The following is a 13,801-nucleotide window of genomic DNA, read 5'->3' on the forward strand; positions in this document are numbered from 1 at the left end:
TTATTCCGATAAAGAATCAAAGTGTTGTGCCCAAATATCTATAGCCTACTATCTGCATATATGTATACTGTGAAGTCACGCATAACTGTAACTCCAACGTAATGAACGATGCTACAGTTCAGTTATATTACGCATAAGACCGCCCCAACCACAGCATAATAGACCACGGCTGGACGAAGAAAACTACCAAGAAGCCTTCTTGGCTAGCAACGGCCGCCCTTACTAGCCTTACCAACCCCTGGCTGATACAGAACCAGTATGCAGAACTAGTTAGGAGGTAGTAAAATGCACAATAATCTACTAAACGAATGCATTTATTGGCTATTTCAATACTTTATCTGATATATATATATATATATATATATATATATATATATATATATATATATATATATATACATATATACAAGGTATCCCACGTAACTTGGGCCAATTATTTAAGAAGGTAAAGGTGCGCCGGACTCAAATTGAAGCGAACGCATACTATTCGCACCAGCCTGTAGTAACTCAGACATTTTTCCCCATAACTCACTAAATAATTAAGTTTAACTACCCAACTTTTTCATTCTTGGCTGAGGACCCCAAGTAGGATACGCAGACAAGTAGAGCACATTCATAAATCATCGATAGAGTGGTTTACTTTACGATACGTCTCACGTAGTCCATTTATACGCGTTGCAAGGAAAGCCCGCGAAAGATTAAAAAAAGCCACGTGACAGAGCGTTTGCGCAGGGGTATTGTGCTGCTCTCAAGCGTGCGTTCGGTGAACAAGGTCCGCTGAAACAGACAGTATACTAGGGTACTCTAGCTAAATTATCTTCGTGGTATATTTCTGTGACCTCAAATATCACCGCATCAAAGCAGGTACACTTACCGGAATTCACAGACGCCAGGAAGGCTGCAGAGCTTTCGGAACTCGTCCTAAGCAGTGGTAGGTGCTGGATTACAGATATTTTCGTTCTATGTACCGCATGGTCCAAGCATACCGCATCAGCGGTTATCTATTCATAAACGTTGTGCGGCGTGACTATGCGAGGTCGTATTGCGGCGCTACCCCGCTTTCTCTTGCTTTTTCGAGAAAGAGGATGATAACCGAATTTTTCTTTCGGTTGTGTTCGTTCCGTTCTCTACGACGCATTCACAAGTTTTACGGAAATTTTGTCCTCAAAAATAGGCATCGCATTCTTTTTATGCGATGCCTCTCATATATTATGGCTTTATACAGGCCAAAAAGGCAATGCTGAAGCGCACAACTAACATATGTATCGTGCTGGTTCACCAAGCGCAGTGATCGCTAGTTTGAACAGCGCCATCGGCCTCATGCAGGAAGGCTAGCGTAGGCATATGGTAATTTGAAGCCTACTAGACATGAAATGCGCGAGAACGATGCCATTGCATCACGAATATTTGATAGCGCCTGCCGCTTAGATGTTTCGTGGTTGTCTTAGGTTGGCTGTGCACGAGCATGCGCTCTTATGCTTTATGTTTATGCTTATCTTTACGCCAAGCGATCAGATAGTGAGCAGATTTACCATTTCATGCTGCTAATACAGAGACACCGGTTTTCTTTGTTGAATTAATACCGATATAAGCAAAATAGTTCACAACACATGCACACACCACGACTGATAATGTGCGTACACCGCGGCTGATAAAGCGCGTCACATTTCTGCGCCCCCAAGAGATATTTCGGCCTACTGTAGTTACCGATGCACCGAAAGGCTGCCCTGACGACCTTATATGAACGGAGATGGCGTAAATTTCACAAAGTATGATCTAAAACATCTCGAAATCGTTCCGCAGCATGCGACAGCAATACTTTCAAGCAGCGCCGCGCCGGATCGCCCAAGCCATGCAGAGAGTAGGAAAGGCTCTCCGCGCGCCCTATCCTCCTCGCCCGATGACAAGCTCTCTAGGAGGTCACTTTTTATTGCTTTAAAAACTAATAACATCGCGTACATTCAGCGGCTTGTCTTATCTAATTGGCTGTCAAGAGGCGAGGGGCATGCTCCAGCGGAGAGGTATTCGATGGGGCCGAGCCAGTGCACTGAAAATCGATAACCGCATGAAGGGGGTGGTGCCGCGGCGCTTGCGATTGGTCCGCTTTCCCTTTCTTAGCTTGCAGTGGCTGGTCGAAAATCGCGACGGCATGCAACGAAAGGTTAAGAATGGCGCCGAAACTGCTCGAAAACGTTACACTGCCACGCAAAAAGTTTTATAAACCCAAGCTCTCCGACAGGTGCGAGTAGCCAGTGCCTGAGCGATCAGCGGCAGCCATCTGTTATTCCTTTCGGAACGGGGCAGCCTGCGGCTATTCAGAAGAAAATTCTGTCTTCTTCGGCATATTAATGCATCTTTAACGCGTACACGTCACTTTGACGCGGTCAGCTTTCGCGGTTTTGTGGCATCGCGTGACAGGCAGCTGATGTGGGTGCACCCCAAAAACTATTGACCAATAGCCGAGGGCTAATGGCGAAAAGGCATCGAATCAGAAATAACAATTTTTCTTTTTTTCGGTCCAGTCATGCATAATCTGTGTGCACACGTCATATCAGATGGGGAGATAGCGCGGTTTTCGTGACGTCGCGTGACAGACAGGCGAAATGAGGCTGGTCCAAAAAAGTTCTTGACCAATCGCAGAGGGCTGATTGCAGAATTGGAATAGAAAAGTTTAGACTATGGCCGCTATTGTGTAGCGATGCCTTATGCCTTATTCTATGCTATTCTAATCATCCACCACACACGGCCACCTGATCCCGTTGATAATGTGGGCAGACCGTCGCTCTGACCATTGGCCAAGCGCGAAAAGCCTGAAAGAGCATAGAATCGGAAAAGGCATCGCTACAAAATACCGGCCTATGTTTACGTTATAGCGCCCCTGAATAAAAAAAAAACGGCTGGTGATTATCAGAAAGCTATATTCGAAGCAATTTTTATTTTTCAAAAACTATTTAGTATTTTATTCGATGCGATTCTTTTCTGGTACTATTCGATTTGTATGGGATTCGGTCTCAAGATTACCATTCGCATACCCCTATATATTGTACCAAGCAAGTTTTTTTCTTACCAGCAGGACAGCATATGCAATGAGCCATCTCAGTGATTCCTCAAACCCAAAAGTTATTATTCCTTAACCTATGGACAGATTGATCAACGGAAGGCGTTCGTCGACCGAAAGATGCACAATAGCTGGAAGAGACGCTTCGGCGTATTTCCGCTCATTTTTTACAAGCTGGAGCACTTAAATGTGCGTCGCGAGCTCGGCACGTAGGTGTGTGTGAGTTTGGCTTCGTACGAACGTAGTCATTGCGCCACGGAGTCGAATCTTTGATCGCACTTATAGCAATATAATGTCTCAGCCAGTGAGTCACTGTGACGGATCAAAAACAACAGCTGGTGTACAAATCCACGCCTTAGCTACTGTTGCCTTCGAGGGTAAAAAACACCTTTCAAAGGCTCCGTTTTTCTGAGCTGAATGCGCTGCCATTAACTGCGGATCCGAAAGCACGTCGTTGTTGCCACGCTTCGTACGCCACCTGTTGAAGATGGCGCCATGGTAAACCACCTGAGGCAATGCTGAGAACTTACGGCTTGCATAAATTTGGTGTACGCAGTGAAACAGTCACTGCTCTACTCCCTGCTGTGCACCGTACGCGAGGGTTTCGACAAACGCACGATCGTGTTTCCCCCTGACGGACTCTGCGACATCATCACCTTTGATTCCCTCTTCACGCTAAAGGGCAGTAAACTCGGCCCGCCGTACAAGGATGACTTCACGCATTTCATGGAGATCGCGAGGCAGCATCACAAGACCGAGTACGGCATCGGCATCAACAGCAAGTGAGTTTACAAATGGTAGTACTAGGGGCTGGAATGGTGCAGGATATGTCACCGAGTATCGCACTATTTTGCAACGGCAAATGGCAATGTATTCTGTCTGATACGAGTGTCACATGGTGCATTTCCGATTGCAATCGAGCTCAATCAGGATCAGGCTTGTCGATCGCGATTGGTTTCTTTGCTCAACCTACCGAAGATAGTCGTATTCGCTTTCCAGAAATGCGATACGATGGAGCTCGATCACGATCGAAAATGCAACATTTAATATGAGACTGGAGCTCATATTTTTTTTTCGTGCGGAACACATTTCAGTGTAAGGTATTGAACTCTCCTTTTCTGAGCCCAGGTATCTTAAGAAGGGGTACTCGACGAGGGGCGTTAGCGAATCGAGCACTACTGTTGGGAAATCGCCTTCCAATAATTCATAGATTGCCGAAATCTGAATACTAGGAAACATGGAGATGACTTGCGGAAAGAAAAGTAAAATTTATTTCATTTGAGAAATCTATATACGTACGTTCTAATGATGTGCCTGCAAATTACCTGGAAGTAACGTCCATCGCAGTTCATGCAAGGATCAAGCGGATAGAAAAATCTCGGTGGGCTATATACACCACGCAATTTTTTTCGCACAAAGGGTACTCGTAAGGTATTCGTACAAAGAGTATTCGTAAGTAATGAAATATTCGAAAAATGAAAAAAGAAACGATGTGGTCTGTTGAATATTTTGATACAAGAGAATGTTAAACTTGGATTGGAAGTTTCTTATATGCACGTTTCATTACCATTCAAGCACATTCTTCTTGTGCATCGTGCAGAAGATGTGTCGAGAAAGCTTTTGGAATCCTTGTGACCCGGTGGAAGATCGTCGAAAGATCAATGGGGCAAAGCCCAGAAAATGCTGAGCAGGTGGTGAAGGCACTGTGCGCGCTTCACAATTTCCTCATGGATGCGCGCATAGGGAGTGATGACTTTTATTGTGGGCAAGCTTATGCGGATTCAGTAAGCTCACTGGGTCAACGACGGAGTGGCCAGTGGCGGCAGTTACCTGCACAACCGCCGATGCAGATTCCCCGCACCAGAACACACAACTTCAGACACATGGCACGATATGTGAGGGACATATACTTGCAGTACTTCAACAGCACTGCGGGGCATGTTTCCTGTCAAGATGCCATCGTCTAAAGTTGCAGTGCAGTAATGCTACCGCTGCGCCAATAGGTGGCCTCTTTCGCTGTTTCTTCTCTTTTGACAGATAGCTAGGGCAGTCTGCAAATATAATGCGTACCGCATATCTGGAGAGGGCTGCTTTCCGGGGTGTGCGAAGCAAAACATTACCATTGTAGCCAGCCTCCGAGGTTTTGCTCACCAAATGAGGCTCGAAGTGTCGTTTGCAGAGATGGTCGGTAGATTACAGTATGGGATCCTTGTGCAGTGTGGTATTCCGCCACACCTGAAGGCACTCTTCTTTGGGCGCAGACAAAACCGAAAGTTTTTCGGTGCACAACTTGTACCCTGTCGTGCAACGTAGGTCAAAAAACTTTGTCCCCATCGCTTCTATGGTTGCTCGCACCTCATATAAGTTCAAAATTAAGGTCAAGGAAAATTTCAAGGATTGCGAATAGTTTCGCAAAACAGGAACAAATACATTCTGATGTCAAACATGGCCTCGCGGTAGAGCAAACTGCAGTGGCGCCCAGCAGTATTACGCCCAATGGTATAAAGAAGACGAACTTGAACAAATTTTTCACGTGGCTGCTCTGCTGCACCTTTGGGCCGATCTGTCACGTTCCTAAACCGTGGTCAGGGGCTATATGATGGCGGCAAAATTGTGTATGAAGTGTGTGAAGTAAGAGCACAGACCTATGAAACTGCACAATACTTTGATGGACGCTTGCTTAGGGAATTCGGCGATAGCCCGAAGTTTGGCTCGATCGGGCGGAATATCACCCTTGTATACGATGTAACCTAAAATTGTCAGCCATCTAGCTGCAAATTCTCACTTGTTTAGGTTTAGTTGTAGGCCAGTGTTTGTTAAACACGTCAAAACACATCATACCTGTTGAAGGTTCATGGTGAAATCAGGAAGAAAAATGATGTCGTCAAGATAGCACAAGCACGTGTGCCACTTCAACCCGTTCAGAACTGTGTCGATTGTGCACTCAGAAGTGGCAGGCGTATTAGATAGTTCAAAAGGCATTACAATAAATTCGTATAAGCCGTCCGGTGTGACAAAATCTGTCTTGAGGCGATAGGCGTCCGCCATCGGTACTTGCCAATACCTTGAGCGCAAATAGAGAGATGAAAAGAATTCTGCGCCTTGTAGACTGTCAATCATGTCGTCTAAGGGCCGGAGAGGGTGGACATCCTTGCAATTGATCTTGATGAGCTGCCGCTACTCCACACAGAACCGCACAGAACCTTCTTTCTTCGTAACAAGGACGACGGAGACGGCCATCAACTCTTATATCATATTACCTCGCGGCGAAGCGTGCCATCGACTTGTTCATTGATTACACGGCGTTCTGCTGGAAATGCACGATACGGACGTTGCCGCAATGGTAGTTTTTTGAGCCAGTGTTGATGCAATGTGTAACAGTTGATGTCCGGATCGGGGAATATTGCCCAACATTGAAAGAACGAAATTGTTCTAAGAGGCACAAAAGCTATGACTGCTGTACCGGTGTAAGGCCATCGACAATACAAGGACCGAACACACTACTGGGCGATATGCCACACGTAGAAACAGCACTGAGCGCAGTGTAACTAGCACAGTAATTGTCATCGGGCATGTCCATAACTTGCACATCGTCGAGCACTTCTACATTGGTAAGACGTTCCCTACGGAGCCCCATCACATGGTGTGGGAACGGGTTGCAAATGAAAACGGTGCTGTAGTCCTATTTCATGGCCACTGCCACAAAACATAGAAGCAGACCGTTCCGAGTCGGGAAGCGATGAGAGGGAGACAGTAGTGCAACAGCATCTGAGATTCTGCTGCAGTACATGGGCACGCCCATCGACACATTCGGGGGAACGTGGGTGTCGGCTTGGACAAGTAGTTTCCTCGAAAGCGTAGATTCGTCAGTGAGCGGTAAATCTAAGAGGGGCGAGAGTTCTATTTTAGACTGTGCACAATGCCGCTGGGTAACGACATTGTGGCGTGAGAGCAAATCCCAGCCGAGGATAATGTCATGAGAGCACGGGGAAAGGACGATGAATGCTATGGCATATAGAACGTCGTCAATGACAACACAAGCAGTGCAAGCCGCTAAGAGGTGAATATGCTGAGCACTAGCTTTGCAGAGGTACAGCCTAGACAGGGGCATCGTGACTTTCCGAAGTAGGCGACAAAGCTTAGTGTTCATAGCACATACGACGGCTCCTGTCTCCACAAGTGCAGATGCGCGAGTGCGAATACCGTCAACAAACACTTCGACTACGTTCGAGAGACTGCATTGAGGACTTTCACATTTCGGCGGTGTTCCAGCCCTTGCCTCTAGGACTGCAACAATCAGTTGTCCTCGTCCCAAGTTAGGGGGTGAGGTTTCATTGGTGACAGTGAGCAACGATGAGGAGACAGTGAACGGCGGGTAGCTGGCATCGGGCGCAGGGTCGGCGACATAGTCGACGGCCCTGCGCCCGATGTCGTCAAGACAGCGCTTTTTCCCATCCTTCATACTTTCTGGTTGCATGTGTTTGCGCTGTACCAATTTTTATGTCAAGTATTCACCAACTCGCCCAGAAAGAAGTTTTAAATATAGTCGATGGGTAGTCGTAATATAAACGGTTGGCTGGCTTGTCACTGGTGGTGCGGCGCTAGGTACTGCACAATTACGAAAGCGTGCAAAATGACTGACGTAGCTGCACGCAAAAAATATTAGTTGTCGGGAGTACACCACCGGTTTGCTGGGGCAGTTCCGATCCATGTCAGAGGACGCGTAGTACGAGGCAGCTGCTCATATGACAGCATGGCGGGCTGCAGTCGGGGACCTAGCCACGACGTCGGCATAATGGAGAGGCATACCTAGAGAGAGAGGTTGGGTCCTCGCGATGACTTCAGCATAGACGAGTGGTGCACTCACCGGGACCTGCTGGGGCGTCGGAACAACTTCGGTGTAGCTCACTGGTGCAGCCGCAGGAAGATGTTGGCGCTAGTCTGGCAATACCTCGGCAATTTCTTGCTCGATTGCGTGACGGAGCGCAGGCACAACATTTGAGGTAAGCTGTTTTATGTGCAGAGGCTGAGCGCAGGTCATCAACGACAGCTGGCGTGCAACTTCCTCATGAACGCTTTTATTTCTGCTACCAAAGCTGATTGGTCGGAGATGGTAGCTGAACCAGCAATATGTTGATTGCACGATGAAGTGCAACGTGTCAACAAGCGCTGCCTGCGGAGCTCCTCGTACCTTTGGCATAGAGTGACGATGTTAGTCACGGACTGAGGATTCTTTGCAAGTAGAATGTTGAAAGCATCGTCCTCTATCCCTTTCATGACACTTCGGATTTTGTCGGACTCCAAGAACGCTGCAGTGACCCTTTTACGTAAGTGCAGGACATCTACAATGTAGCTGATAAATGATTCACCCGGCTGCTGTGCACGTACTCGCAAACGTGATTTTGCATGCAGTTTGCGCACAGCAGGGCGGCCAAACACAGCCACTACAGACGTCTTGAACGAGCACCACACTAGAAAATAGGTCTCATGGTTGTACCAGAGACTGGCCGCAACGGAGATAGAAGAGCACATTGCTCAGTTTGGCGGCATTGTCCGATTTGGGTTGAGCACTTACCGTCTCATATGGGCTCAGCCAGTTCTCCACGCCAGTGTATTTCGCGCTACTGCAAATGGCAAGGTCCCTGTGCTGAGGCACACCTGAGCACATGACTGACTGAGGAGGCGCGAGCTGGGAGGCGTCTTCAGGCATGGTTGAGCGTAGGGTACGGAATTGAAGTTCCAGGATTCATGTTGTAAGCCAAAGTCCTCGCCACCACTTGTAGAGGTGTGTATCACCAGTGTTTGAATCGACCGTCAAAGGTGTCAGCGGTGGTGGTGGTGGTGGTAAACTTTATTGAAAGGGGGAAGGGTAAAGGGGGACGTGGCTGAGGGATCGGGCTCATGTAAGGCCCTGGGCCTGCTTGGCCTTCTCCGTCCAGTCCACCAGCTCAAGCTGTCGGTCGACGTCCCCGGAACTAAGCCAGGCTGTCCAGTCAGTCTCGCTGCTGACGGGGGTCAGCGGTGTTCCCCGAGAACAGCGCTGGAAATTGACCCACTAGAAAGTGCTGGAGAGGATGGCCCATTATAGCATTCTTCTTTACTACACACTATAGATTAGGTGTTTGATTTAAAATTTGACAGCGCTTTCTTTAGATAAAAAACGGAGTTACGATACATGGAGAGGCAAAATATAGATGGTATCCACTGCATGTTTAGAACTCTGGAATGCAACACTTGTGCTACATGTTGCCGTGTCTTCTAAATCATAGATTCTATTAATTTCAATTTCTGTTTTTGTGCTTCAAGCAAGTTTCACGTGAAATTAACGCGAGAGCATAATTTGATATTATACATGCAGTCTGCATTGTGCCGTTGTATTTGCTACCTTGCTTAACGATGTGATCTCTGATGTGATTATTTTGATGCAATTTCTAATAAAGCGGTGTTGCGGTAAACCCTTGTGACGTGTCATCAAGCTGCCAAATGGCAACTTTTATTCACCACTCCTATATCTGTCAAATAGTTGAAATAATTGCATTGATTGATGATTTTTGTGCTTCAGGCAAGTTTCACGTGAAATTACCGCTACAGCATAATTTATTATTATACATGCTGTTTGCATCGTGCCATTGTATTTCCTACCTTGTTTAATGATGCGACCTCTGATGCGATTATTTTGATGCAATTTCTAATAAAGCGGTGTTGTGGTAAACCCTTGTGAGAAGGCATCGGGCTCGTCAAGCTGCCAAATGGCAGCTCTTATTCACCGCTCCTATGTCTGTCAAATAGTTGAAATAAATGCATTGATTGGTGAATGGAAGGGACTAGGGCTGTGATTATTTAAATGCGTGAAATTGTAAATACTACAAGCGCAGCAGCCTGTCATGCTTCGCTAGCGAATGAAAGCATTCAATGAAATCTGTCAAAAAGCGTCAAATGATCACGCAACAAGTTGGCCCGCAGTGACCTAAACCAGTGTAAGGTTTTCAAATGTTGCCTTTCTTCTCAGTTGTATTGCACCATTGAGAAATTCAAAAACAAAACTAAGGTGAGTCTGCAGGTTGCAATTATAGGGAAGGCACTTTCCAGTCTCATCAAACTGAATGATGTGATAACACCTGGCATAGTCAACATTTGAAATGCCTATAAGGCGCTCTGCGTACATATCAGCCATGTGCGGCTTTCTGTCGCAGTTAATTTTTCAGTGTCCTTTACCTGACGATTTAGTTCGCAAAGCTGCTTTCCTGAACTATCCCACACTTCTTCTTTGGAAATTCATTGACAGGAAAGTTGCTCATGCTTTTCTGTGTGAAAATGCAAGTCACCCATTCTGCAGAGGCTAATCACCACGTTGATTAAAGCGCCACAAACGTATGTGGAAGTTGTAAATTGCCACCGCTGCCGTGCGGGTGCAATAATCATTGACGGTCATCGTGCGATGAATTTCGCCATAACTTTTCTTTATTTCGCATACAAATGCAGGCTGTTCCACTATACAGGGAGCCTTTATTTACAACACGTAGCAAATAAAGAACAAGCCTAATTAACAAACAAAAATAAATGAATGCGACATTTGCATGTTCTGTGAGCGGCCTACATAGCCTCCTCTCCTCGAGGTGGCTTGAGTGGTACCAAGCTTGTGGGCACGTGGATTTGCACAATCCCAAAAGATTTTCAGGGACGTTGCTTAACTGACTGTTCAGAGATAATAAAAAGTGTTCGTTGTTTGATATATTTACAGGTAGTTCTTTGTTAATGTCATCGAGAAGTCTGTCCGTGTCATCTTTCTTGCATTTAGTCTTTGCTGTCTTTTCGAGGGAAGAGGCTGGCAAGTTGTGCGAAAAGGCAATAGAAATATTCTTTGCACAAGGCAAAGATGGAAAAGATTGCAAAGAGGAAGAATGAGATATGGAGCCTGAAAGAAGAGTAGAGGTAGAAATTGCATAATTAATAGTCTTTGTTTGTGTTGTGTCCTTGTCGATTTGATGTCCTTGTACCATGGGCAGAACTATTTGCGATGGGCTCTCTGAATATTCACTGAGGATTTCTTGACCAGAATCACCGTCAAAGAGGTCCAGGTTGGTTGCGGTTCTGCAATAGAGCATACTTTAAATTTTACTTTGTGTGCAATTTGTGTGTATAGTGAACAACTGTTATATACATAATGCCTTTTCCACATGTGGACTTTTCTTCGCCAGGGCAACAGCTGAACTGATGCGTGCCAAGTCTGATGAACTTGTAAAAATGCAACTAAAGAAATTGTGATGTTACCAGTACTGCCCTTTTATGGCCATGCAAGGTACTGTACAGAAGCATTGCATAATCAAGGAGCACAGGAGGCATTCGTGAAATTGCTTGGAAATATTTAAAATGATTATACAGCTACCTTGTTTCTGCGCAAGAAGAGTACAAAATTGTCAATCAAGAAAATCAGGCAAAGAGACACAATGCAATGCCGTTCACTGCATGCTTAGAGTGAGTATTCAAGCTGGGATGGCTTAAGAGTGAGGATCAACGGCAAATATCTCAACAACTTGACAGATTACATTATCCAACAACACTGGGGATGAATTGCAACAAATGATTTGGGACCTTAAACCAAGAAAGTTTAGGTCAACTCACAGGGATCCCTGATCATGAGAAGGAAATTTACAACACGTAAACATGGGTTCGAATGCATAGGACAGGCATTATGAAATCCTGACTGGAATTGTTCAAAAGTGTACAGTCATTGCATTCTACCGGTGCAAACAGATAGGGCAAGAACGTTGAGGTTAACAATGAAGCCCAAGTTAAGGGCTGTGCCAAGAGCGATTGAATGGAAAATGTTGGTAGGCGTAACATAAAAAGATTTCTCCCTAGAGTAGCCTATAACTAGACCAGAACTAGAATAGCCGATATTCTAGTTTACATTAAGATAAAGAATGCAGCCGGGCAGGTCATGCAATGCGTAGGGCATAGACTTAAGAATGGGTGGCGAGGGAAAGGCGCTGTCAAGGACAGCAGAAAATGATGTGATGTGATGAAATTACATACTTTGTGGCTGGCCGTTGAGCTGCCGCACCACTCATCTTTTTTGCTTCTCATCAGCTTTTTCGTGAAAGTGTCTCTCAGATTATGTCATCCCCTGCTGATTTTTAAGAGTTTGTCTGCAGAGAGAAGGCGCAGTTGATACATTTTCTCTAAATGAAATCACTTAGTAGTGTCATAGCATTGTCAGCACATAAATGTTCACATGGTATTCAATAAGTTATCTTTTTAAGCCGCTACTGAAGTTTTCCTGAGCACAGAATGAACACAAAATTACAACCGATCCATCTGAAACCACCGATGAACATAATTATACGGTTTGCAGCAAAACTGATAGAGAATGCAACTTGTTTGCGAGTTGCATGCTCTGAATAAGCTTGTGGCCAGCTCTGCATTTAATATTACTTGCTATGTGAGCATTCTTTCAGTGGGTATATGCAAGCCCTGCTTTTGTCGGTATTGGGCCGGAATAATTTAACAATTCCAATCCCATGCCGTTCCTTCTGGCACTACGCGAGTAATTAGAGCGTAGCTCTGCCGGAATCATGGGCCGTGAAAAGAGTAGGATACATTCACGCGGCATAATAATAATAATGATAATAATAAAAACCGGCTCATTAGTAGGCTTATTTGTAACATGAACTATATGAATGGTGTAAGCGACAAAATGGTCCTTCAAAACGAAAAGACGTGTTTGCGAAACCACAGAAACAGGCAGCCGACTTTTATGGGACACATGGTTCTCTGCGCGGCTACACACACACACGCGCACACAGATTGACATCGTTGCTGGGCTACGTACAGAATAGAAGATGTTTGGTAGTTAAACACTGAGCACTCACCGTTCATCAACGGTAGCCCTAGGCTCTTGGCGACGGCAATGCAGCTTGCGGTGTGAAGTGTGGCATTTCTGTAATTTACGTTTGTCTGATCCCATAGCGTGTGGTGGCCGCGAAGTAGGGAAATGAGCACTTCAATTTCGTTGGCCCCAACTTCGGCGACGCTCATAATGATATTCCTTCAACTATAGCGCTGCTTTTATCAAAGAAATTGTAAAATGGCGACCTTTGAGCAGTCGGAGGTGGAGGGGGGGGTTACGTCACATCGATGCCGCGCTGTCATTGGCTGCGGCCGTCCGACCGATGCGGCAGTCGCACGACAATATTCAGCAAGTTCGTCGCATGCGCGGCGTCCGATTCGGTGCCGCATGGGGCGGATTCTTTTGAGAACTTGTTGAGTGCGGTGGCCGATGTGAACGGTCGTACGACGGATCGCACCCAAAATCGCACCATGTGTCTCGGACTTGAGCTGTGAACAATGTCTATCAGGCCACTGAAACGTCTAGTAAAGTTTCGTTCGTTCTCCGTCCTCGCTTCACCGTTGGATCTTGAAGCGTCTCGGATGATGATCGGCAGTTGATCAAACGCAGGCAGGAAACGATGAGGTCAGATGTACAAGAAATATTTATAGGCAAACTTTTCTATATACATGGCAGGTAAAACAAATACATTACAAACTTGAACAATTGAGAAACAAAGTCTCACTCTTCTACTGTCTCAATGACTGTTAGAGCCCAGACTCGTTTTAACGTACATAGTACGGAGGCTCACTGATCTATCAGCAATCCTGATTTCAGCCAAGTCTAACGTACATGGTACGGAGCCTCACTGATCTATCAGTAATACTGACTTCAGCCAAGTCTAACGTACATGG

The 13,801-nt window shown here is 45.8% G+C and overlaps 1 protein-coding gene across 1 annotated transcript in view; it reads left to right on the forward strand.

The window, feature by feature from the left end:
- Positions 1–13,801, forward strand: part of LOC139057006 (uncharacterized) — a 92,881-nt gene that overhangs the window by 20,159 nt on the left and 58,921 nt on the right. Inside the window, exon 3 of the mRNA XM_070534809.1 lies at positions 3,615–3,840. Coding sequence (XP_070390910.1) covers positions 3,615–3,840 — 226 coding nt within the window. The remainder of the gene's footprint in view (positions 1–3,614; positions 3,841–13,801) is intronic.

This window comes from Dermacentor albipictus, chromosome 3 (genome assembly GCF_038994185.2).
Source record: "Dermacentor albipictus isolate Rhodes 1998 colony chromosome 3, USDA_Dalb.pri_finalv2, whole genome shotgun sequence".
In the NCBI taxonomy this organism is placed as follows: domain Eukaryota; kingdom Metazoa; phylum Arthropoda; class Arachnida; order Ixodida; family Ixodidae; genus Dermacentor; species Dermacentor albipictus.